The sequence below is a fragment of the Eurosta solidaginis genome, chromosome 1, assembly GCF_040869045.1.
Source record: "Eurosta solidaginis isolate ZX-2024a chromosome 1, ASM4086904v1, whole genome shotgun sequence".
Classification (NCBI taxonomy): Eukaryota; Metazoa; Arthropoda; class Insecta; order Diptera; family Tephritidae; genus Eurosta; species Eurosta solidaginis.
This window is the reverse complement of record NC_090319.1, coordinates 103,770,085-103,794,977: the sequence shown is the minus strand read 5'-3', so window position 1 is coordinate 103,794,977 and position 24,893 is coordinate 103,770,085. Positions and strand designations below refer to the sequence as shown.

The following is a 24,893-nucleotide window of genomic DNA, read 5'->3' as shown; positions in this document are numbered from 1 at the left end:
TGGTTATAGTCCGATATCGTTCATTTTAAATAGCGATCTGAGATGAGTGCCCAGGTATCTACATACCAAATTTCATCAAGATACCTCAAAATTTACTCAAGTTATCGTGTTAACGGACAGACGGACGGACGGACATGGCTCAATCAAATTTTTTTTCGATACTGATGATTTTGATATATGGAAGTCTATATCTATCTCGATTCCTTTATACCTGTACAACCAACCGTTATCCAATCAAAGTTAATATACTCTGTGAGCTCTGCTCAACTGAGTATAAAACAGTCGCTTTCAATGTCAGCTTAACACGGACTTTGCATCACCCAATTCACCAAGTCATTACAACAAAAGAAAGAATATAATTAAATTAATAAAAATAATAAAATATAATTAATTAAAAGAAAATTTATATAATAAATTTATATGCTCACTTTGCATATTTTTTTCAAAAATGCCGGATTACTGTAGTGTTTTCCAAGCGGAAATAGTAGCCGTAACCAAAGAAGTAGAAACCCTGGAAGAAAATAGCCCAAGCTGCAATCGTGTGAACTTTTATATTGACATTCAAGCAGCAATTAAGGCAATAATCTCGCATACCACAGCATCTAAATGCGTATTAGAGTGTAAGCAGTCCCTGGAGAGACATCTATATTGGGTCCCAGGGCATATGGCAATAGATGGCAATGAAAAAGCGGATGAACTAGCTAAAAAGGGCGCATACCTTGAAGCTTGCTCCGTTGACGTCCCAATAAGCGAAGGCGAGATTAAGCGAAGGCGAGAGGTGCACATGATCGACCAATCAGGAAAGGCGTGGGTTCAAGCGCGGGGCTGTAAAGTATAGAAGATTATGTGCAGGTCTTACAACCTTAGACTAACAAAGTTGCTTCTATCATTAAAAAGAGAGGACTGTAGACTAATTACGGGTATTCTGACTGGACACTGCCTTCTGGTGTCACATGCCTTTAAATTAGGCTTGGTCAGTGATAGCAGATGTAGGAAGTGCGGGCTGGAGGAGGAAACGATCGAGCACGTTCTGTGCTCTTGTCCTGCGCTTGTCAGGCTAAGACTCCAGCTATTAGGAGTGATACAGCTGTCAGATCTAGAAGCAACAAGTGGCTTAAATCCTAGGAAGCTTCGAGTATTTGCCAAGAGGACGGAGTTATTTTATAACATAGGTCCTGGTTTTTGATAGGGTTTTTCAGTTTGGTCGTTAAAACAAATTTGTGGTAACACTACGGACTTATTCAGTCTATGTGAGGTCCTCATGGACCGGCCAGTTCAACCTAACCTAACTTTGCATATTTTTTTCAAGAAATTAATAATGGACAATGAATTCAAATAAAGTGACCAAAGTCGGACATGTCTTGGCTAATCATGATGATATCTTTGAGGCTCATATTAGATTCCAAAATTATGAGGGCTCCGAGAATGTTTGAAGGGTTACTTTATTTTTTGATTTCCCTTTGTTCTGAGATGTAATCTTAACCATTATATTGCAAGTGTTTTAATGATGACATCTTTGTAAAACTCTTTGAAATTTTTGTGATGTTTACATAAACCGTGTTTCTTGTGCTCGGCGACTAGCTTTGTTGTTGCTGTCGTTGTAGCGATAAAAACACTCCCCGAAGGTTTTGGGGTGTATTATCGATGTTCATGGTCCTTTGCCGGATATATATCCGGTACGTTCCGGTAACAAGCACTATTAAGGTACAATCTCGACCATCTCGGGAACGATTTAATATGATCATATTGAACCCCTAGTTCCATGATGAGCTTAAGGTCGCCAGAAAGAAACAGGACTCGCCATGCGTATGTGAGAGTTACATTTGGGTTGGAAAATCTATAAATTGCGCTGGCAACCTCCTGAAATGGCTGCGCTACACAACCCCTAAATCATTTGGGTATTGTAGGCGCCTCTTATGACAGGCATACCTGCCGCGGGTATACTCTAAGTCCCATACCCACTGGGGTGCTGTCTTTCTTCTGTTGTTAAATTCAAATTTTAAATAAATAAAATACGCAACTAAAAAAAGAAGTTACCGAAAATCGGCAACAAAACTTTTTGTTTTATAGTGTATTTTCGCTTCTCAGCGAAGATTCACTTGTCTTCTCGGCATCAAACATGTAGATCCCAATCCCACCAAATTCACTTGTCTTGTCGGCATAAAACATGTAGATCCCAATCCCACCAAATTCACTTGTTTTCATGGTATAAATATTACCAGGTAAAACCATTTACTCTTCTTGGCGGCCATAATGGTTTTTTGATTTTTAAAAAAATTTTAAAATCACTCTCTTAAACTTTGTGGAAATGCCAAAGCAAAGTAAACAAAAAAAAAAAAATTGTTGGTTTGACTTTTTCATTTTTTTTAATGCCAAAAAAATAAAATGCTTATGAAATTGTTAGAGATATCAATTTAATACTGTAAAATACTTTGTTATATTTTCACTGTAACAAAAATTTATAATAGTAGGCAATCTAACCGAGTAATTTCTGTCATCTACATAAAATATTTTTTTCATTCTGTAAGAAGTTTTTGTTTTACAATAAAGTCTTTTATAAAATCCTAGTTTTTCTTACTGCGCATATACGTTTGCTTAATTGGCGCTTAACCGTTAAGGAGATTTTGGTCGTTGCGTAACAAGTCACTCCAGCTAACCCTGTTTCGCGATAACTGACGCCAACAGGGGGCACCAAGAGAGATCAAAGTATTCCCCCAGCTGCTTCTCCGAACCCAGTGGAGATCTTCCCATAACTTGCCCACGCCTGTTGGAGTATTATTGTTCGTGGAGGCGGAATTTACCGGCTGAACGGTCAAAGTCTGCCGCCGTGGTGTAGAGCTAGTGTGTTGACCTATCCATCAAAAATATTTAAGAAAATTTGTATAAATGGTATTGATTGTCCATCGGCATTACCCTGGCACCAAAAGTTCGTCCGAATTAGCAGATAAATTTTTGGGTCTGCACAAAACATGTATTTAGGTGAGCCAGTTCGTACAAAAACGAATACACGATAAGTATCCTTCGAATTAGATGGAAAGCTATACCTTAATCTCCTCAGATATATATCACACCAAATTGTTATTATTAGTAGATAGTATCTCTTCCGAAAACCTTGGCGGTAAGTTGGGTTTTTCTTCTCGTCGCGCAGACGCTGATACATTCTTCTAAACAATTTGTTGAAGAAAATTCCTCAGAAGAGGATCGTGGCCTGATGCTTCCTTTTGCGGGAAACCACAATACAATTTTTGAATTAAAAATTCTAGAATGCGGTTGACGGTTGAGATTTCTTATTTTCTGGTTATTTCCACCAATAAAAAATTCGGTTTTGGATAAAATATCATAACATTAAGGTTAGAACGCAAAAGTATATGGTACTTCTATACGATAGCATGACACTGGTAATACGAGTCCAAAAATACTGCGAGAGGTGTCAGAAGACTCGTATTGACCTCGACAACAATAATCCAAATGCGGAAAATAAAAATTTTAGATTGTTCAAAAGATATTAACGAAAAACCGAAAAAAGACCCGCGGATACCTTCGAAACCAGGGCACAGTGTTTCGTGTAGAACAAGCTAGCTGGACAAAATTATTTTATGAGATTTTCCGTTTCATATGCCGTCATTTATTACAACTACGTCATTTTTTTCCGCCATATGTTCTTTTTTTTATTTTTTTCCAAAATTTTACTTCATATGCATACATTTGCTTATTTCATATACAGTAACTCATGTCAATAAGTGACATAGTCCAAAAAAAATTTAAAGGACTTAAGAATATTACTTTATTGTACTTAAATTGAATGGAATACAAATCTCAATACTCTAAAAAATTCTAAAAATTCGGAAAAAAAAATTAAAATTTTTATAAAAATTCGTCGAATTTTTTAAATATAATTTAGTTTTTGTTATAGATCGTGACAAATTTTCTTATGGGAAATTAGTTAAAATAAATTTGCGAAAGCGAAAATTGTAAGAATTATCCAAAAAGGGGTGTCTACTTATTTATGTGAGTGACTCTACATATGTACATACATATTTTGTATTTATATGAGTATTTATCCTGGCACTACAATTTTTACAGAATTATTTTATAGTACCAGTCAGGAATGTAAAAGTGAATTACAATAATAATAATAACAATGTAAATAATTAAGTTAATTATGTCAAAATTACTTATTACAAAAACTTAAAAGTAAAGTATCATACAAAGTAGAAAAGACAATAGATTTAAATTGAATAAAACCTGATCCAACAAAAAGTTATAGGGTAGGTTATCTTTTATAATTATGTTATTATTCGCTATCATCACTTTCATTGGATGAGTCACTTGTGGAATAGTCAACACTACTGTGAAAGCTTGAAACAACTGGGGTATTTATTGACTCCTCAACATTATCGGGGGACAGTAAATTTAAGACTTCTGAAGTCAGACTTTTAAATTTTTTCTTAGGTATCTCCCTAAAACAGTTAACTAAAGGATCCGATATTATAAGCAACATATTCATAAGATCTCTATTCGTGGCTTCACGCGTCTGCTTTTGTGTGTTATAATCCCTGAATCGTCTCAAATCTTTGTTACGGGCTTCCTGTGCTACCTCGGAAAGTTGACCAATAGGTAAAATTGCTGATTTTATAATTTCAGTACTATTTACTAAGAATTTATGAACTGTAACAGGCATATTAAACCATGGATAGAGATCTATGTATAGTTTTTTTGTCTCGACCGCAAATTTTTCAAATCTTTGGATATTTATATTGTACCCAGATGCTAATGCGCGAAGGAGAGTGTCGAATCTTTTGATGAGCGTTACATCCAATCCCGTAATCTCAGCACTAGCCTCAGAATTTTCGAAAAACCTACGAGCAGTGTTGCTGTCATTGGTATTGCCGAAGCCTGGTCTTCATCAATCCATAGTATGTACCTGTTTTTATGCCTTGGTGACTGGTGCGGTAGGTTGTGGCAGGTTGAAGTCAATGATCTTCGCCTTTTTGCTTTTGGTGTGCTCTTGTTGACCTTGCGCGTTTATTTTTGTATGTTTTATGGCTACGTGCTTGTTCCATGTACCAGGGAATTGGTTTTGCCGTTTGTAGATCAGCTTTAAAGGTTCAAATATCTCGTCGGAGCTGGTACGTACATACATTCTATTTGATATGTAGAGATAACTAAATCTACAAAAAAAAAATTAAAAATAGATGTGCAAAGAACTCGCAATGGTTTTTTCTTTCGACTATTAGAGAATACTTGCGACTATAACATATGTAAAATTAAGCCCGGATGTCCGCGGATGTATGTAACTTTTTTGTCCCTAAAGTTAAAAATATAGGGAAAAAATACCTTTTCTTCTTAATAACGGAATGTTAAATATATTGAAAATACTTTAATTATGAAAGAATTACTATTAAAAAATTTTACTTACCTTCGAGCTTAGAATCCATCAAAAAAATTATGTAAAAGTGTTCACTTAAAAGAAATATGAATCTTAATATTCAACAAGAATTTTGCCAATTAATCGATGCATTTTACGGCCACTCCTGCCTTCTTACTTCAATTACTCAATATATATGAGCAAAAATCTCAAAAAAAAGCAAAAATCCCGTTATTTTGTTTGTTTTCTTTCATTTCTCATTACACTTTTCTTGGAATAAGAACTTTGTTTTTTTTTGTCCAGCTAGCTTGTTCTACACGAAACACTGTGCAGGGGTGGGATCCATAGTATTTTTGCGCAGAACACCTTTCTGCGTTGCAGGCCTTCGGCCGCGCTTATAAAAAATAACGCCATGCGAAGTCCGCATGTGTGGTATAACCGTGGCTACCGCCACGGTGATGCACAATTTTTTTGTGGGTACAAACACAACAACAACCACACGAAAATCGCCAACTTCAACTGCAAATATCTCCGGACAGAGATAAAATTTTTCTTTTTCGCCTTCGGATTATTGTTCCCGCGTCTTTTGACACCTCTCTCGATATTTTTGTTAGCGTATTAGCAGTCTACCCCTCAACTAGACTTTTACCACAAACTGTAATATATTTGGTAATTCTATACGACAGCATGACACTCTTAATAGACTTCCAAAAATATCAAGAGGGGTATCAAAAGACGCGTTTTAGATCCAGGATGGCAAATCCGAAAGTGGAGGTAAACAATTTTGGATATGTCAAGAGATATTTGGAAAAGAAATTTGGAAAATTTTCATGTGGTTGTTGTAATGTTGATAATTTTGTGGTACCCACAAAAAAAAATAAATACTGATGTCAAGACGCGTCGTTTGACACCTCTCTCGATATTTTTGGTAGCGTATTTGCAGTCGACCCCACAACTAGACTATTACCCAGTTTGTTATATTTTTGTTATGAAAACAACACCAAAATAAAAACAAGTAAGGAAGGCTAAGTTCGGGTGTAACCGAACATTACATACTCAGTTGAGAGCTATGGAGACAAAATAAGGGAAAATCACTATGTAGGAAAATGAACCTCGGGTAAACCTGGAATGTGTTTGTATGACATGCATATCAAATGAAAGGTATTAAAGAGTATTTTAAGATGGAGTGGGCCATAGTTTTATAGGTGGACACCTTTTCGAGATATCGCCATAAAGGTGGACCAGGGCTGATTCTAGAATTTGTTTGTACGATATGGGTATTAAATGAAAGGTGATAATGAGTATTTTAAAAGGGAGTGGGGCTTAGTTCTATAGGTGGACGCATTTTCAAAATATCGCCATAAGGTGGACCAGGGGTGACTCTGGAATTTATTTGTACGATATGGGTACCAAATGAAAGGTGTTAATAAGTATTTTAAAAGGGAGTGGGCCTTAGTTCTATAGGTGGACGCATTTTCGGGATATTGTTTTAAAGGTGGACCATGCGTTTGTACAATAAGGGTATCAAACGAAAGGTGTTAATGAGTGTTTTAAAAGGGATTGGGCCTTAGTTCTATGGGTTGACACCTTTTCGAGATGTTGCCATAAAAGTGGAGCAGGGGTGACTCTAGAATTTGTTTGTACGATATGTGTATCAAATGAAAGGTGTTAATGAGTATTTTAAAAGGGAGTGGGCCTTAGTTCTATAGGTGAAAGCCTTTTCGGGATATCGCCATAAAGATGGACCAGGGGTGACTCTAGAATTTGTTTGTACGATATGAGTATCAAATGAAAGGTGTTAATGAGTATTTTAAAAAGGAGTGGGCCTTAGTTCTATGTGTAGACGCCTTTTCGAGATATCGCCATAAAGGTGGACCAGGGGTGACTCTAGAATTTGTTTGTACGATATGGGTATCAAATGAAAGGTGTTAATGAGTATTTTAAAAGGGCGTGGGCCTTAGTTCTATAGGTGGACGCCTTTTCGGAATATCGTTATAACAGTGGACCAGGGGTGACTCTAGAATGCGTTTGTACAATATGGGTATCAAATGAAAGGTGTTAATGAGTATTTTAAAAGGGCGTGGGCCTTAGTTCTATAGGTGGACGCCTTTTCGAGATATCGCCATAAAGGTGGACCAGGGGTGACTCTAGAATTTGTTTGTACAATATGGGTATCAAATGAAAGGTGTTAATGAGTATTTTAAAAGGGCGTGGGCCTTAGTTCTATAGGTGGACGCCTTTTCGAAATATCGCCATAAAGGTGGATCAGGGGTGACTCTAGAATTTGTTTGTACTATATGGGTATCAAATGAAAGGTGTTAATGAGTATTTTAAAAGGGAGTGGACCTTAGTTCTATAGGTGGACGCCTTTTCGGAATATCGTTATAACAGTGGACCAGGGGTGACTCTAGAATGCGTTTGCACAATATGGGTATCAAATGAAAGGTGTTAATGAGTATTTTAAAAGGGAGTGGGCCTTAGTTCTATAGGTGGACGCCTTTTCGAGATATCGCCATAAAGGTGGACCAGGGGTGACTCTAGAATTTGTTTGTACAATATGGGTATCAAATGAAAGGTGTTAATGAGTATTTTAAAAGGGCGTGGGCCTTAGTTCTATAGGTGGACGCCTTTTCGAAATATCGCCATACAGGTGGATCAGGGGTGACTCTAGAATTTGTTTGTACTATATGGGTATCAAATGAAAGGTGTTAATGAGTATTTTAAAAGGGCGTGGGCCTTAGTTCTATAGGTGGATGCCTTTTCGAGACATCGCCATAAACGTGGACCAGGGGTGACTCTAGAATTTGTTTTTACGATATGGGTATCAAATGAAAGGTGTTAATGAGTATTTTAAAAGGGCGTGGGCCTTAGTTCTATAGGTGGATGCCTTTTCGAGACATCGCCATAAACGTGGACCAGGGGTGACTCTAGAATTTGTTTTTACGATATGGGTATCAAATGAAAGGTGTTAATGAGTATTTTAAAAGGGAGTGGACCTTAGTTCTATAGGTGGATGCCTTTTCGAGATATCGCCATAAACGTGGACCAGGGGTGACTCTAGAATTTGTTTGTACTATATGGGTATCAAATGAAAGGTGCTAATGAGTATTTTAAAAGGGCGTGGGCCTTAGTTCTATAGGTGGAAGCCTTTTCGAAATATCGCCACAAAGGTGGACCAGGGGTGACTCTTGAATTTGTTTGTAATATATGGGTATCAAATGAAAGGTGTTAATGAGTATTTTAAAAGGGAGTGGGCCTTAATTCTATAGGTGGACGCCTTTTCGGAATATCGTTATAAAAGTGAACCAGGGTTGACTCTAGAATGCGTTTGTACAATATGGGTATCAAACGAAAGGTGTTAATAAGTGTTTTAAAAGGGAGTGGGCCTTAGTTCTATAGGTGAACGCCTTTCGGAATATCGTTATAACAGTGGACCAGGGGTGACTCTAGAATTTGTTCTTACGATATGGGTATCAAATGAAAGGTGTTAATGAGTATTTTAAAAGAGCGTTGGCCTTAGTTCTATAGGTGGACGCCTTTTCGAAATATCGCCATAAAGGTGGACCAGGGGTGACTCTAGAATTTGTTTGTACTATATGGGTATCAAATGAAAAATGTTAATGAGTATTTTAAAAAGGAGTGGGCCTTAGTTCTATGTGTGGACGCCTTTTCGAGATATCGCCATTAACGGGGACCAGGGGTGACTCTAGAATTTGTTTGTACTATATGGGTATCAAATGAAAGGTGTTAATGAGTATTTTAAAAGGGCGTGGGCCTTAGTTCTATAGGTGGATGCCTTTTCGAGACATCGCCATAAACGTGGACCAGGGGTGACTCTAGAATTTGTTTTTACGATATGGGTATCAAATGAAAGGTGTTAATGAGTATTTTAAAAGGGCGTTGGCCTTAGTTCTATAGGTGGACGCCTTTTCAAGATATCGCCATAAAGGTGGACCAGGGGTGACTCTAGAATTTGTTTGTACGATATGGGTATCAAATGAAAGGTGTTAATGAGTATTTTAAAAGGGCGTGGGCCTTAGTTCTATAGGTGGACGCCTTTTCGGAATATCGTTATAAAAGTGGACCAGGGGTGACTCTAGAATGCGTTTGCACAATATGGGTATCAAATGAAAGGTGTTAATGAGTATTTTAAAAGGGAGTGGGCCTTAGTTCTATAGGTGGACGCCCTTTCGAGATATCGCCATAAAGGTGGACCAGGGGTGACTCTAGAATTTGTTTGTATGATATGGGTATCAAATGAAAGGTGTTAATGAGTATTTTAAAAGGGCGTGGGCCTTAGTTCTATAGGTGGACGCCTTTTCGAAATATCGCCATAAAGGTGGATCAGGGGTGACTCTAGAATTTGTTTGTACGATATGGGTATCAAATGAAAGGTGTTAATGAGTATTTTAAAAGGGCGTGGGCCTTAGTTCTATAGGTGGATGCCTTTTCGAGATATCGACATAAACGTGGACCACATGTGACTCTGGAATTTGTTTTTACGATATGGGTATCAAATGAAAGGTGTTAATGAGTATTTTAAAAGGGCGTTGGCCTTAGTTCTATAGGTGGACGCCTTTTCGAAATATCGCCATAAAGGTGGACCAGGGGTGACTCTACAATTTGTTTGTACTATATGGGTATAAAATGAAAGGTGCTAATGAGTTTTTTAAAAGGGCGTGGGCCTTAGTTCTATAGGTGGACGCCTTTTCGAGATATCGCCATAAACGTGGACCAGGGGTGACTCTAGAATTTGTTTGTACTATATGGGTATCAAAAGAAAGGTGCTAATGAGTTTTTTAAAAGGGCGTGGGCCTTAATTCTATAGGTGGACGCCTTTTCGGAATATCGTTATAAAAGTGAACCAGGGTTGACTCTAGAATGCGTTTGTACAATATGGGTATCAAACGAAAGGTGTTAATAAGTGTTTTAAAAGGGAGTGGGCCTTAGTTCTATGTGTGAACGCCTTTTCGAGATATCGCCATAAACGTGGACCAGGGGTGACTCTAGAATTTGTTTGTACTATATGGGTATCAAATGAAAGGGGTTAATGAGTATTTTAAAAGGGAGTGGGCCTTAGTTCTATAGGTGGACGCCTTTTCGGAATATCGTTATAAAAGTGAACCAGGGTTGACTCTAGAATGCGTTTGTACAATATGGGTATCAAACGAAAGGTGTTAATAAGTGTTTTAAAAGGGAGTGGGCCTTAGTTCTATGTGTGAACGCCTTTTCGAGATATCGCCATAAACGTGGACCAGGGGTGACTCTAGAATTTGTTTGTACTATATGAGTATCAAATGAAAGGGGTTAATGAGTATTTTAAAAGGGAGTGGGCCTTAGTTCTATAGGTGGATGCCTTTTCGAGATATCGCCATAAACGTGGACCAGGGGTGACTCTAGAATTTGTTTGTACTATATGGGTATCAAATGAAAGGTGCTAATGAGTTTTTTAAAAGGGCGTGGGCCTTAGTTCTATAGGTGGACGCCTTTTCGAAATATCACCATAAAGGTGGACCAGGGTTGACTCTAGAATTTGTTTGTACTATATGGGTATCAAATGAAAGGTGTTAATGAGTATTTTAAAAGGGAGTGGGCCTTAATTCTATAGGTTGACGCCTTTTCGGAATATCGTTATAAAAGTGAACCAGGGTTGACTCTAGAATGCGTTTGTACAATATGGGTATCAAACGAAAGGTGTTAATAAGTGTTTTAAAAGGGAGTGGGCCTTAGTTCTATAGGTGAACGCCTTTTCGGAATATCGTTATAACAGTGGACCAGGGGTGACTCTAGAATGCGTTTGTACAATATGGGTATCAAATGAAAGGTGTTAATGAGTATTTTAAAAGGGCGTGGGCCTTAGTTCTATAGGTCGACGCCTTTTCGAAATATCGCCATAAAGGTGGACCAGGGGTGACTCTAGAATTTGTTTGTACTATATGGGTATCAAATGAAAGGTGTTAATAAGTATTTTAAAAAGGAGTGGGCCTTAGTTCTATGTGTGGACGCCTTTTCGAGATATCGCCATAAACGTGGACCAGGGGTGACTCTAGAATTTGTTTGTACTATATGGGTATCAAATGAAAGGTGTTAATGAGTATTTTAAAAGGGCGTGGGCCTTAGTTCTATAGGTGGATGCCTTTTCGAGATATCGCCATAAACGTGGACCAGGGGTGACTCTAGAATTTGTTTTTACGATATGGGTATCAAATGAAAGGTGTTAATGAGTATTTTAAAAGGGCGTTGGCCTTAGTTCTATAGGTGGACGCCTTTTCGAGATATCGCCATAAAGGTGGACCAGGGGTGACTCTAAAATTTGTTTGTACGATATGGGTATCAAATGAAAGGTGTTAATGAGTATTTTAAAAAGGAGTGGGCCTTAGTTCTATAGGTGGACGCCTTTTCGAAATATCGCCATAAAGGTGGACCAGGGGTGACTCTAGAATTTGTTTGTACTATATGGGTATCAAATGAAAGGTGTTAATGAGTATTTTAAAAGGGAGTGGGCCTTAATTCTATAGGTGGACGCCTTTTCGGAATATCGTTATAAAAGTGAACCAGGGTTGACTCTAGAATGCGTTTGTACAATATGGGTTTTAAAAGGGAGTGGGCCTTAGTTCTATAGGTGAACGCCTTTTCGGAATATCGTTATAACAGTGGACCAGGGGTGACTCTAGAATGCGTTTGTACAATACGGGTATCAAATGAAAGGTGTTAATGAGTATTTTAAAAGGGCGTGGGCCTTAGTTCTATAGGTGGACGCCTTTTCGAAATATCGCCATAAAGGTGGACCAGGGGCGACTCTAGAATTTGTTTGTACGATATGGGTATCAAATGAAAGGTGTTAATGAGTATTTTAAAAAGGGGTGGGCCTTAGTTCTATGTGTGGACGCCTTTTCGAGATATCGCCATAAACGTGGACCAGGGGTGACTCTAGAATTTGTTTGTACTATATGGGTATCAAATGAAAGGTGTTAATGAGTATTTTGAAAGGGAGTGGGCCTTACTTCTATAGGTGGATGCCTTTTCGAGATAGCGCCATAAACGTGGACCAGGGGTGACTCTAGAATTTGTTTGTACGATATGGGTATCAAATGAAAGGTGTTAATGAGTATTTTAAAAAGGAGTGGGCCTTAGTTCTATATGTGGACGCCTTTTCGAGATATCGCCATAAACGTGGACCAGGGGTGCTCTAGAATGTGTTTGTACGATATGGGTATCAAATTAAAGGTATTAATGAGGGTTTTAAAAGGGAGTGTCCCTTAGTTGTATATGTGAAGGCGTTTTCGCGATATCGACCAAAATGTGGACCAGGGTGATCCAGAACATCATCTGTCGGGTACCGCTAATTTATTTATGTATGTAATACCACGAACAGTATTCCTTGCAAGATTCCAAGGGCTTTTGCTTTCGCCCTGCAAAACTTTTTCATTTTCTTCTACTTAATATGGTAGGTGTCACATCCAAGTTTTTTTCTAAAGTTATATTTTGCGTCAATAGACCAACACAATTACCATGTTTCATCCCTTTTTTCGTATTTGGTATATAATTATGGCATTTTTTTCATTTTTCGTAATTTTCGATATCGAAAAAGTGGGCGTGGTCATAGTCGGATTTCGGCCATTTTTTACACCAATACAAAGTGAGTTCAGATAAGTACGTGAACTGAGTTTAGTAAAGATATATCGATTTTTGCTCAAGTTATCGTGTTAACGGCCGAGCGGAAGGACAGACGGTCGACTGTGTATAAAAACTGGGCGTGGCTTCAACCGATTTCACCCTTTTTCACAGAAAAAAGTTATCGTCCTAGAATCTAAGCCTCTACCAAATTTCACAAGGATTGGTAAATTTTTGTTCGATTTATGGCATTAAAAGTATCCTAGACAAATTAAATGAAAAAGGGCGGAGCCACGCCCATTTTGAAATTTTCTTTTATTTTTGTATTTTGTTGCACCATATCATTACTGGAGTTGAATGTTGACATAATTTACTTATATACTGTAAAGATACTAACTTTTCTTTTAAAATTTGAATTTAAAAAAAAAAATTTTAAAAAGTGGGCGTGGTCGTTCTCCGATTTTGCTAATTTTTATTAAGCAGACATATAGTATTAAGGGTAACGTTCCTGCCAAATTTCATCATGATATCTTCAACGACTGCCAAATTACAGCTTGCAAAACTTCTAAATTACCTTCTTTTAAAAGTGGGCGGTGCCACGCCCATTGTCCAAAATTTTACTAGTTTTCTATTCTGCGTCATAAGTTCAACTCACCTACCAAGTTTCATCGCTTAATCCATATTTGGTAATGAATTATCGCACTTTCCCGATTTTTCGAAATTTTCGATATCGAAAAAGTGGGCGTGGTTATTGTCCGATATCGTTCATTTTAAATAGCGATCTGAGGTGCCCAGGAACCTACGTACCAAATTTCATCAAGATACCTCAAAATTTACTCAAGTTATCGTGTTAACGGACAGACGGACGGACGGTCGGACGGACATGGCTCAATCGAATTTTTTTTCGATACTGATGATTTTGATATATGGAAGTCTATATATATCTCGATTCCTTTATACCTGTACAACCAACCGTTATCCAATCAAAGTTAATATAATCTGTGAGCTCTGCTCAACTGAGTATAAAAATAAAAATGTGAGAGCAGTGAGAATTTTTAAATTTTTTTAAACGTAATTTTGGCTCTCACCGGTTTTACCTTGTAATATTTATACCATGCTTGTCTTGTCGGCATAAAACATGTAGATCCCAATCCCACCAAATTGTAAAAAAATAGTAATAAGAAGCCCCACTAACTGCAACTTGGTATACAAAATTCCAAAATATTTACCGGTTTGATGAGAGGCAATGTGCTGCTGTGAGAATATATTTTTCGCTGATTAACGTACCACCACAAAACCACTCTGTCGGCCCCGTTTCCTCCCTATGACCCAAACGTGCTATGTGCGAGAATTCTTTGGGGCTTGCTGGAGTTCCACCAACTATTAGTGGTGCATGTGGTTTGCAATTGTCAATTACAAAACTTTGTTCTTCGGCTCCATGTATGAAAGCGCTGAATGTTTTCACATCTTCGAATATTTGTCGCTTTACTTCAGTACATTCTTAAATTATTTCAATTGTGAATATATGTATAAATTATTTATTTCTTTAATGCAAACGATGCATGTGGGAATATTACTTACTTTTGATTTCAATAAAGGCTTCATTTTGACCCCAAACGACTTCCCGGTTACTTTGAAGTAATAAAAATATGAGGAATCTTTTCAGCGGTGAATGGTCTCTGCGCCGAGTCATACTCTCAATTTGCTAACTTTGTTGTGTTTTTAATAACTGTCAGTATTAAAGCTAAAGTTTGTTTAATCTACTCTCAAACATTATTCCGCCATTTGATTTAGTGAAGTGAGGCCTAACTGTATGTCTGTATGATAACATGAGTAGATAAATAAAAATATAAATATAACACTGTGCAACAATTTTAGGGTTATCAAAGCTATTGGAATCTATTGAGCTGCTTTTAATCACATTTCGTAGCAGACCATAATTTGGTCCAATATGGTTTTTTACATAACTGGAGTTGAAAAATGTAGACCCTTTATTGTTTTCCTGGATGATGAGGTACGAAAACAACTCAGTTTATTCCTTTTCTTTTTTTGTGTTGAGATTCGCAAAATGTTAAGTTGAATCAACTCGTTTCTCACCCTCACTATCGGTTTAGGGTTGGTATCAACGCCGTTTCGCCTCATAGGAGGACGGCTATAATCCAGGGCGTTATGCAGACCGTACCTATTGGGCGATTTTTGCCCAGTGGATATCAAGCGCACCGTGCTTATTGGGCGAGACGCAGCCAGGGATATATTCGGTTGTATTCCAACGGAGACTTCCCGAAACCGGGCAACCTCGGGAAGTATTGATGTCCCTACCACATTAAAGACGCTGCTGTGGCGGATGATTCTTTCCCTAAATTTATCACTGGTCCGCTGAGCCTGCCTCGCCGGGCAGGTGGTCGTACGACCAAGATGAACTACTTTATCTCAAGCCAAGGAAGACGAACACGCATTAAGCGGTGCGTCGGACTCGGAGAGCGAAAGTAGTGTAGAATAAATGGGCTCCGTGTTGGAAGAGCATACCAACACAAACGGAAAAGTATAGTGGAGAAAGGTACGAAGCAGAGGAAGTAAGAGAGCTCTGTCGCAGTACCGCGAAGCTGTAGAAGTAGATCTAAAGCAGTTCAAGAGGTTTGCTACGAGGAACCTTCTGTACTACAACCGGTACGTGGACGAAGAATGAAGACGCAACGTTCAGCGGAAGTCGACAATCCTGCTTTCAAGGGGCAGAAAGGACCCATTTACAGGACGGCGAGGCAGCGCAGTCGCACAGACCAGACAAGTAGGCCTAAAGCTGTAGGACAGATGGCTGGTTCAATGGTGTGAATATGCAACTACATCACGAGCTTCCTTGGCTGGAAGAAGTTATTCCGAAACTCCAAAGGCAAAGCACGAACGCTCGGTTTGAAGTGGTGGATAAAGCACAAAAGTTAAAGTATGGATACCATGCGTAATGAAGTCGGAGGATACGTTGCTCCTTCTGCAGAGTCTGAATTGCAGTGTACCGACACAGGATTAGAAGATACTTACTGTATATCGGCCTACTGAAGAGGGTCAGATCAACATCTTTCAAATAAACAAGCAGACGGAGGTTATATTGCACACGCTGCTTGGTAAAATGTCCCTGGGTACAGAAAAAATTTATATGTGACTCCGGAAAAGAACCCCCAAGGATAATAATTCTAACACGCTACACCTAGGCGATGTCAAAACACCTTGAAAGCCTTAAAGGTGGGATCGTTTGACCTGGCGCTGATCCAGGAAGCATACCTCTCATCGGGAGAGAGGTTTCTGTGCTCAGCGCTTATGGGCTTGGCGTTTACTACGGCCAAACGGAAAGAAGGATGCGAACTGCACGAATTTTAAGGAAGCAGTTGCATTCAAATATGTATGCTGTCTAATTACACTACTGAGGACCTCGCAGTGGTGGCCCTCGAGTAGAAGAATAAGCAGTCGGACAATATAGGGATCTGTTGAGGACCTACAAGCGTGAATTTTCCAAGGCGAAGAGAGTTTCATGGAAAACTTTATGTGCGGATAGCAAGTGCTTCAGCGAAACAGCGCGGTTGAAGAAAGTCCTAGTAAGGGGAAATATGGCCCAGGGACTAATAAGGAAAGAGAACGGGGAATGGTCACGTAATAGTGAGGACTCCCTTAATACACATTTACCATTGAGAGATGATTCAGAAGAGCCAGCAGACAGCACTTACACTTCGATCACAGAAAGAATAGTGCTGGGTTTGGTCAGCGGCACCGAGATCGAATGGGCGGGGAAGTCTTTCTCTAAGTTTAAATCGCTGGGCTCAGGGAGTTTAGGCCGGATGCGTTTCGATGTCGCATAGTGTAATAAAAGTTCGTCTTTGTGCATGTACGTGTATGAGTACAAGTATCCTGCTGGTTTTGGGTGTCAGTTATTGTTTACTGATTCACCAACTGTTGTTCTCTTATTGCATGAATAGCCGGCGATCTTTATACATATCGACCCCTTCCCGCAATTTAATAGCGCTTTCTTTTCAAAAATAAATTGTTGCCTAAGTAAATGGTAAAGCCTTAATAGTGTTACTCCTACCCTACAAAAATTGTTGGATTACGTGTTCCATTTTCTTCATGTTGGAGTACTCTAACAATACCCTTTGCAATGCGTTTGCGGACCACCATCAGCCGATCATTGCTCGTTTTTTAACGACCGTGATCACGACAAGATGACGATCGAACAGAATTGCCAAAAGTAAAATATTGCATACAAATAACTGATAATAAAATTTTACTATGGCAACTCTGATAAAATGCAACCGCGCACTGGTTTTATATATACATACCATAGTATAGAGAAATATTAGTTTCTTTATTCACGCAAATGCTAAATAACATAAGAATATTCGTAGTATAAAATATAAAAGTTGTATTGCCCCTCTTCATTTACTTTCATTTTAAATTAAATTCACTCCGATAATTCTTTCCGACATAATTCCTCTTTAGTACTTTGGCATATGATCCTCTGTGGGTGCTCCATGGAGTACTGCAGTGAAAGTACTTTAGGAAAGTACTCTCACGTATGTACTCTATGGAATACTCACAAACAAAGCGAGAGTGGGATCACCTACTCCTCTCCTAGGACATCGCAATGTTAATTGGAGCACATTTTTTGTATGAATACAGATTAGTTTTGGAACACTCCTATACTCCTAAAGGAGTATTCCTTACACTATTTATGGAGTACTCGCGTTTTTTGAAGGGTACCCCAGCAAATTTTCAACATTTATAGTGCATACAAGGAACATTTCATCTCACCACATTTACTCATATCACAAATCACACAAGAAGATTGCGCATTGCGCATGTAAACATTAGATCATCTCTACGTTTGTTTGATTCAAATGTTGTGTTCAATTTTTACTTATTATTAAGAATTCATGAGCTTAACACCGGCTTATAATAATTTAATATTCCATTATTAAGTTTTTCTAAGAGAAACTGAAAAGAAAGAAAGAAAGAAACATTTACTGGCATATTGCGATGGTACCATTTCGAAAACCGCCACGAATTCATCGTCAGGCAATTTCGTAGTGTTATCAAAGGTTTCACCGAGATTCGAACATCGAATCACACGGTGAAACTGCAGTTGCCTTAACCAATAGGCTATCCTGCTTATATTTGTCTTCTTTCTTAATTCAGTTTATCTTATTTCTACACTAACAACACAACTGAGACATTCTGCCTCTATTAATTTGTGTGTATGAAGATTTGTTTTTGTAAAGTTTCTTTTTCGTTGCGAATGAGAATCTTGTAAACTCGGGCTCAGTTTTACATATTTATGTTTGTTTGATTCTAATGGTGTGTTCAATTTATACTTATTATTAAGAATTCATGAGCTTAACACCGGCTTATAATAATTGAATATTCCATTATTATGTTTTCCTAAGAGAAACTGAAAAGAAAGAAACATTTACTGGCATATTGCAATGGTACCATTTCGAAAACTGCCACGAATTCATCGTCAGGCAATTTCGTAGTGTTACCAAAGGTTTCACCGAGATTCGAACCGCGAATCACACGGTGAAACTGCAGTTGCCTTAACCAATAGGCTATCCTGCTTATATTTGTCTTCTTTCTTAATTCAGTTTATCTTATTTCTACACTAACAACACAACTGAGACATTCTGCCTCTATTAATTTATGTGTATGTAGATTTGTTTTCGTAAAGTTTCTTTTTCGTTGCGAATGAGAAGCTTGTAAACTCGTGCTCAGTTTTACATATTTATGTTTGTTTGATTCTAATGGTGTGTTCAATTTGTACTTATTATTAAGAATTCATGAGCTTAACACCGGCTTATAATAATTGAATATTCCATTATTAAGTTTTTCTAAGAGAAACTGAAAAGAAAGAAAGAAAGAAAGAAAGAAACATTTACTGGCATATTGCGATGGTACTATTTCGAAAACCGCCACGAATTCATCGTCAGGCGGTTCGAATTTCGGTGAAACCTTTGATAACACTACGAAATTGCCTGACGATGAATTCGTGGCGGTTTTCGAAATGGTACCATCGCAATATGCCAGTAAATGTAAAGAATGTCACTTCCCTTATAAGTGCCCGTTTCTCCTCCGCCGTGAAATTCACTATACGATTTTTGCGTTTTGGTGCTTCAGCTATTGTTATTTCCCCTTCTTAAATAAAATAATAATTATTTATTGCAGAAAAATTAAAAAAACGTGCTTACCTTTTTTTCCAGTTTGTTTCATAGTGTACCTATACAAGTGTGTCAGCTAAGCGATAAACGTCAAAACTACAAACAGCCTCGCTCACCTGATGCAAATCTCAGGTCTAGAGTTGCATTTTTTGTACGCAAGGGTACTTCAAGCTGAGTTGCATTTGATAGTTTAATAAAACTTTGTAGTATTTACAGATATAATAGCCTGCAACAATGCGGAAACATACGGAAAGCAAAATTTATTTAAATTGGAGTCAAAATATAAAATGCCACACGTGTAACATAGAAAATTTTCACTTTTAAGGCTGTTTACACAAATGCATAAGGGCAAAATTATATAAACGCTTTGGTCGCTTCAAAGAAAAGATAACGTACGGCGTTTCATTGTTTTTCGTCTGGCGTTGTCAAAGCGTAGGCACGCAACCAAAGCATTTATATAAATTTTTCGATACTTCGCCCGACAGATGAATTAATGAATGCAACACAACCAAAGCATCTGTGTAAATCCGCCTTAAATTTTGTAGCTGTGAAAGTCTCTTGCAAATAAAATGGTGCTGTAAGTGCAAGCAAATCAAACTCCTTTATTTTCTATGTATTTTTCTTATATTTTCTCCTATATTTTTTTCGAGGGAGCCAATAAGGTTTCAGTACTGGTGTAAATGTGTGAACTATATTTAAAAAAAACTAACGAAATACAAGAATAATACAACGTAGTTCATTAAAAACAAACAAGCCAGTTTGTATTTCGATAGGGTTTTTTAACATTAGGCTGTTTTTATAAATTTTTTCTGACAAATGAAAATTTTGTTTTCAGTTTAAAAATTTTGCGCATAAAAACACAACTAAATTCAAAGTGTAAATTGTGTGTGCAAATGAGTTTTCAATAAGTGTACATTTTTCAGTTTTTCATAGTTAAGGAATTGACCTCCAGATTCTTGTGTTACACAAATATAGTGAACTTAGGTATAGAAATTCAAATTAAAAAGTTTTTTCACAATAATTTGAAAAACTCTACGTTGTCCCTTGTTAAAATGCTGTGGAACAGGAGCAACACTTTTGTGACTACATAAACCCTGTTTCAATATTTTACGTCTCTGCACAGAACCCTAATTGACCGCTTTCAACAGACACAGCAATGGCAACCCAGATTTTCCCGTTATGCTCACTTAAGCGAGTGCCTGTCAGAAAGTAGTCAACACACTTGTACTTATACACTATGGTCTGTTTACCTTTTTTCTTCAAGAAATATATGGCACTTGACATATTTCTTGCGAAACCAGTGTTTCCGTATGCAAATTTAAAGGAAAACTAGTAGTAAAGTAGCGTACAAAATTTCTTGTAAACTGCGTACTACCTCAAGAAAATTTACCACAAGGAATTTTCTTGAGTATTTCTTGATGCGTTTTTTATAAGGAATTTTTACTTTCTTGTGATCTGCGTATCGCTCTTATAAGTGTAACCAACAAAAGGTAAATTTTACAGTAGAAGGTTTTTTGTAATTATCTTCTGACAAAAAATAGCTACCGTCATGAAAATTAAGACTTCGGCTTTTGACCACACTGTACCGAATGTCCTGTTATCTGTACTTACGTTTTTTTGCTGTCATGTTGGCTCACTTTCCAAGCACTATTTTGTTGATTACTAGCTAAGCGTGGGGCAGTTGAGGGCGAGCAGTTTAGTGTGAGTTATAAGGGAGTAATTTGATGTGCTTGTAGGCCTATGAGTCGTGGCACAGTGGATGACGTACCCGACTCACACGTTTGGGGTTGCGGGTTCAAAGCCCACTGCAAGCAAGCAATTTTTAAATTTATTATCTTTTTTTATTTTATAAATTATTATTTTAATGGACTGTATGTTATTTTACTTTGTTTATGGTGTATTTAAAATACGGGACGATGTAAAGCATCGGTACACCTTATTTATGATATCTTTATTTTAATGCATTTGTTTGTTATTTTTAAATTTATTTAGAGAGAGGTCACTATGTACCTGTTACACCATGTATTTATTCATTGGGGGCGAGCACTGGGGGCTCCAAAGTATTGGCTGCGGAATGAGCCACCTTGTTTTGCTTTGAAAAACCCTATTACACCTTGTTTTTATTCATTAGGGGCGAGCACTGGGGGCTCCAAGATATTGGCTGAGGGATGAGCCACCTTGTTTTGCTTTGAAAAACCCCTTGTATTTATTCATTGGGGCGAGCACTGGGGGCTCTGAGGTTTCGCTCTAATGAGCCACCTCATCTTCTATTTGAAGAACCTCTTGTATTTATTCATTGGGGGCGAGCACTGGGGGCTCTGAGGTTTCGCTCTAATGAGCCACCTCATCTTCTATTTGAAGAACCCTTAAAAAATGTGATATGGAGGCGAGCACTGGGCTCTGAGGTATTGGCACCCCATCTTCTGCTCGAAGAACCTCAATTTTAAATTAAAAACTAAAACTATATCTTTAGAATATTTCACTAACAAGTTGAGAATTACAAGCACACTAAATGGCTAATGAAACAAACGAAAGAAAAAAAGTCATAGCTTAAGTCGCTTAAACATGCTCCCCCCCTAGACGGCTTAGTCGTCTAGTTGTAATTCCATAGGAGCCGGTCATCCGGCTCGAAGGACCATAGCTAAGCGTGGGGTAGTTGAGGGCGAGCAGTTTAGTGTGAGTTATAAGGGAGTAATTTGATGTGCTTGTAGGCGTATGAGTCGTGGCACAGTGGATGACGTACCCGACTCACACGTTTGGGGTTGCGGGTTCAAAGCACACTGCAAGCAAGCATTTTTTAAATTTATTATCTTTTTTTATTTTATAAATTATTATTTTAATGGACTGTATGTTATTTTACCTTGTTTATGGTGTATTTAAAATACGGGACGATGCAAAGCATCGGTACACCTTATTTATGATATCTTTATTTTAATGAATTTGTTTGTTATTTTTAAATTTATTTAGAGAGAGGTCACTATGTACCTGTTACACCATGTATTTATTCATTGGGGGCGAGCACTGGGGGCTCCAAGGTATTGGCTTCGGGATGAGCCACCTTGTTTTGCTTTGAAAAACCCCTATTACACCTTGTATTTATTCATTGGGGGCGAGCACTGGGGGCTCCAAGATATTGGCTGCGGGATGAGCCACCTTGTTTTGCTTTGAAAAACCCCTTGTATTTATTCATTGGGGGCGAGCACTGGGGGCTCTGAGGTTTCGCTCTAATGAGCCACCTCATCTTCTATTTGAAGAACCTCTTGTATTTATTCATTGGGGGCGAGCACTGGGGGCTCTGAGGTTTCGCTCTAATGAGCCACCTCATCTTCTATTTGAAGAAGCTCTTGTATTTATTCATTGGGGGCGAGCATTGGGGGCTCTGAGGTTTCGCTCTAATGAGCCACCTCATCTTCTATTTGAAGAACCCTTAAAAAATGTGATATGGGGGCGAGCACTGGGCTCTGAGATATTGGCACCCCATCTTCTGCTCGAAGAACCTCAATTTTAAATTAAAAACTAAAACTATATCTTTAGAATAATTCACTAACAAGTTGAGAATTACAAGCACACTCAATGGCTAATGAAAAAAACGAAAGAAAAAAAGTCATAGTTTAAGTCGCTTAAACAATTACCTTAAATTTTAAATTATTCAATTATATTTTTCAGATTACATAGGGGCTCATTAAAGGCGTATTTATTGTAATTTCTTAGTACATACATTTGAAATTAAAGGAAACTTATACAATTCCAAATTTGAACACAATATATTAAACAGTATTGTTGTAAACAAAATAATTCAGTCATCTTCGTCTGCCTCAGGCAATGTATCTATTATCTTTCCAGTATGGGATAAGCTAATATATTCATAGTGAAATTGTTTTGGTATGATATTCTTTTCGCAAAGAGCTTTTGGGTCGTTATATTTTGAAGATGAAATGTGTAAGAAGTGATCATACAAGGTAACAGCACCCTTACTAAGAATGAGAGAAGTTCGTCTTGACCGCACAATTGTACTGAGATCGTATACCTTTTTTTCGCTACGTCAAAATAACCATAGTGTAGTTTAACTGAAGCTGGAAGCAAAGCTTGAGAAAAGGTTTTCCAATCTTAAAAATCCGAATTATGAATTGAAATGCTTGTATTATTTTCTGGTATAGTTCTTGCGTTCGAAATAATTGTATACCATTCACTTGGAGCCCAAACATTTCTATCGCGAATAAAAGACTCAATAGTGCTATATATAGAGACCACGGGCATCATGGTATGCCCAGGCAACAGGTACGTTTATTTAATGTGTTTTATGTTAGCAGCCTTCTCTAAGAAATATGTATATTATCATTGCTTTCATAGCTCTGTTCCTGTTCTGCCCAACACAACTATCACAATATAGACTTATATCAGAATGAGTCCCTCTTTCATCTACGATATTTAAGTATTGGAAAATTGCACTGGAAATAACCGTTTCTTGTGCCATTTTCGTAAATGCTTTCATTATAAAAAACATATTTCCTTGAATAGAAAAGGTTTACGCTTTCTCCGTCTGGTGTATTCAATACTTCCTGAAGGTCGAAGCTAGCGCAGACATACGTCCCATTCTCTTTGCTTTTTCTTTGGTCCTCTAAGAAAATTTCTTTTTATTTATCTCTGTCCCGTATGTGCCTTTTATGTTCCTCAGTTTGTTGTAAAAGGTTTTGTGCTTCTCTGTACGAATTCTTATTCTTTTCACAAATAATGCACTTGTCCTTTTTTGGCAAATGGAAGCCTATATAGTATTCATTTTTTAAAATGGTACGAAAAATTCTTAGGGATAACTTAACTTGCTTCTGATTAGTATTTATCAAGTGCTGCGTTTAATACCTATACAAAGTTTGCACGTTTCGAAAGTACTGTGGATGATATAACTTAGTACTTTTGTTCCTACAATAGCGGGAAAGAACTGCTGGTAGGTGTTCAATGAATGATTTCAAAAGAGCGACATTTATTTCGTCAGACTTATTATGGGGAGCAGGTCTTTTTTTGGTCAGGCAAGAGGTATTTGAAGAGTTATGTTTTTTTCTAACACATATTAACGTGTTTTGGGAAATATTAAGTGTTTTCAGTAAAAACTGCTGACAAACCTTAAAACCCTTTTCGTTATAGGTAATGAAATATGCAAAGCTCCACTGTTTTTTAAGGCTATCTGATGTTCTCCTTTGAACTCATTTCCGGGTCATGCACGATAGAAGCCAATCTCTTTGTCGTATCTTGTTGCCTAAGCCCCAAAAGTGTTCATTTAGCACCAACCGATCTTGCTCACTAAGCGTTTCACAACACTTGTTTCCACAGTTTTTACCTACGCAGGGATTTGGTTTAACTTCATACAGCTTTCGTTTTTTACCCCGAAGTCTTTTAGGAAGTTTTCGTTTCTTCTTGTACCCTCTTCTTCCAATGCATATCTCGTTTTCAAATTTCCCAGAATATGTCTTTTCAGACTCAGTACCGCTACATGGCACCGGTGAGTTATTCTTGATCGTTCATTGGTATAAAAACACAGTTTTGTTATTTTATTTTAAAGATAATATAAAATATGTATATATAGCTAGCTTTAGGTCCGTGTTTTATAATTGAAAAATTAAAAAATACCCTTTGATTCTTCTTTTAAATCGATATATTTCGATTGCTCAACGGCAATCATCTTCAGGATTGTAGCAACTAACAAAAATAATAAACATAACAAT

At 37.6% G+C, this 24,893-nt stretch overlaps 1 protein-coding gene and 1 long non-coding RNA gene across 2 annotated transcripts in view; both read right to left on the bottom strand.

Annotated features, from left to right (window-relative positions):
- LOC137236631 (serine protease snake-like) overlaps nucleotides 1-18,862 on the bottom strand; it is a 31,193-nt gene extending 12,331 nt beyond the window's left edge. Inside the window, exons 1-3 of the mRNA XM_067759476.1 lie at nucleotides 17,777-18,862; nucleotides 14,564-14,799; nucleotides 14,212-14,482 (exon numbers count right to left, since the gene is read on the bottom strand). Of these exons, the coding sequence (XP_067615577.1) occupies nucleotides 14,212-14,482; nucleotides 14,564-14,675 (383 nt within the window). The 5' untranslated portion in view covers nucleotides 14,676-14,799; nucleotides 17,777-18,862. The remainder of the gene's footprint in view (nucleotides 1-14,211; nucleotides 14,483-14,563; nucleotides 14,800-17,776) is intronic.
- A 207-nt stretch (nucleotides 18,863-19,069) lies between these two features.
- The window catches only part of LOC137236642 (uncharacterized), a 46,240-nt gene continuing 40,416 nt past the window's right edge, over nucleotides 19,070-24,893 (bottom strand). The window contains exons 2-3 of the long non-coding RNA XR_010948534.1: nucleotides 19,207-19,402; nucleotides 19,070-19,153 (exon numbers count right to left, since the gene is read on the bottom strand). This is a non-coding gene — a long non-coding RNA (uncharacterized lncRNA). The remainder of the gene's footprint in view (nucleotides 19,154-19,206; nucleotides 19,403-24,893) is intronic.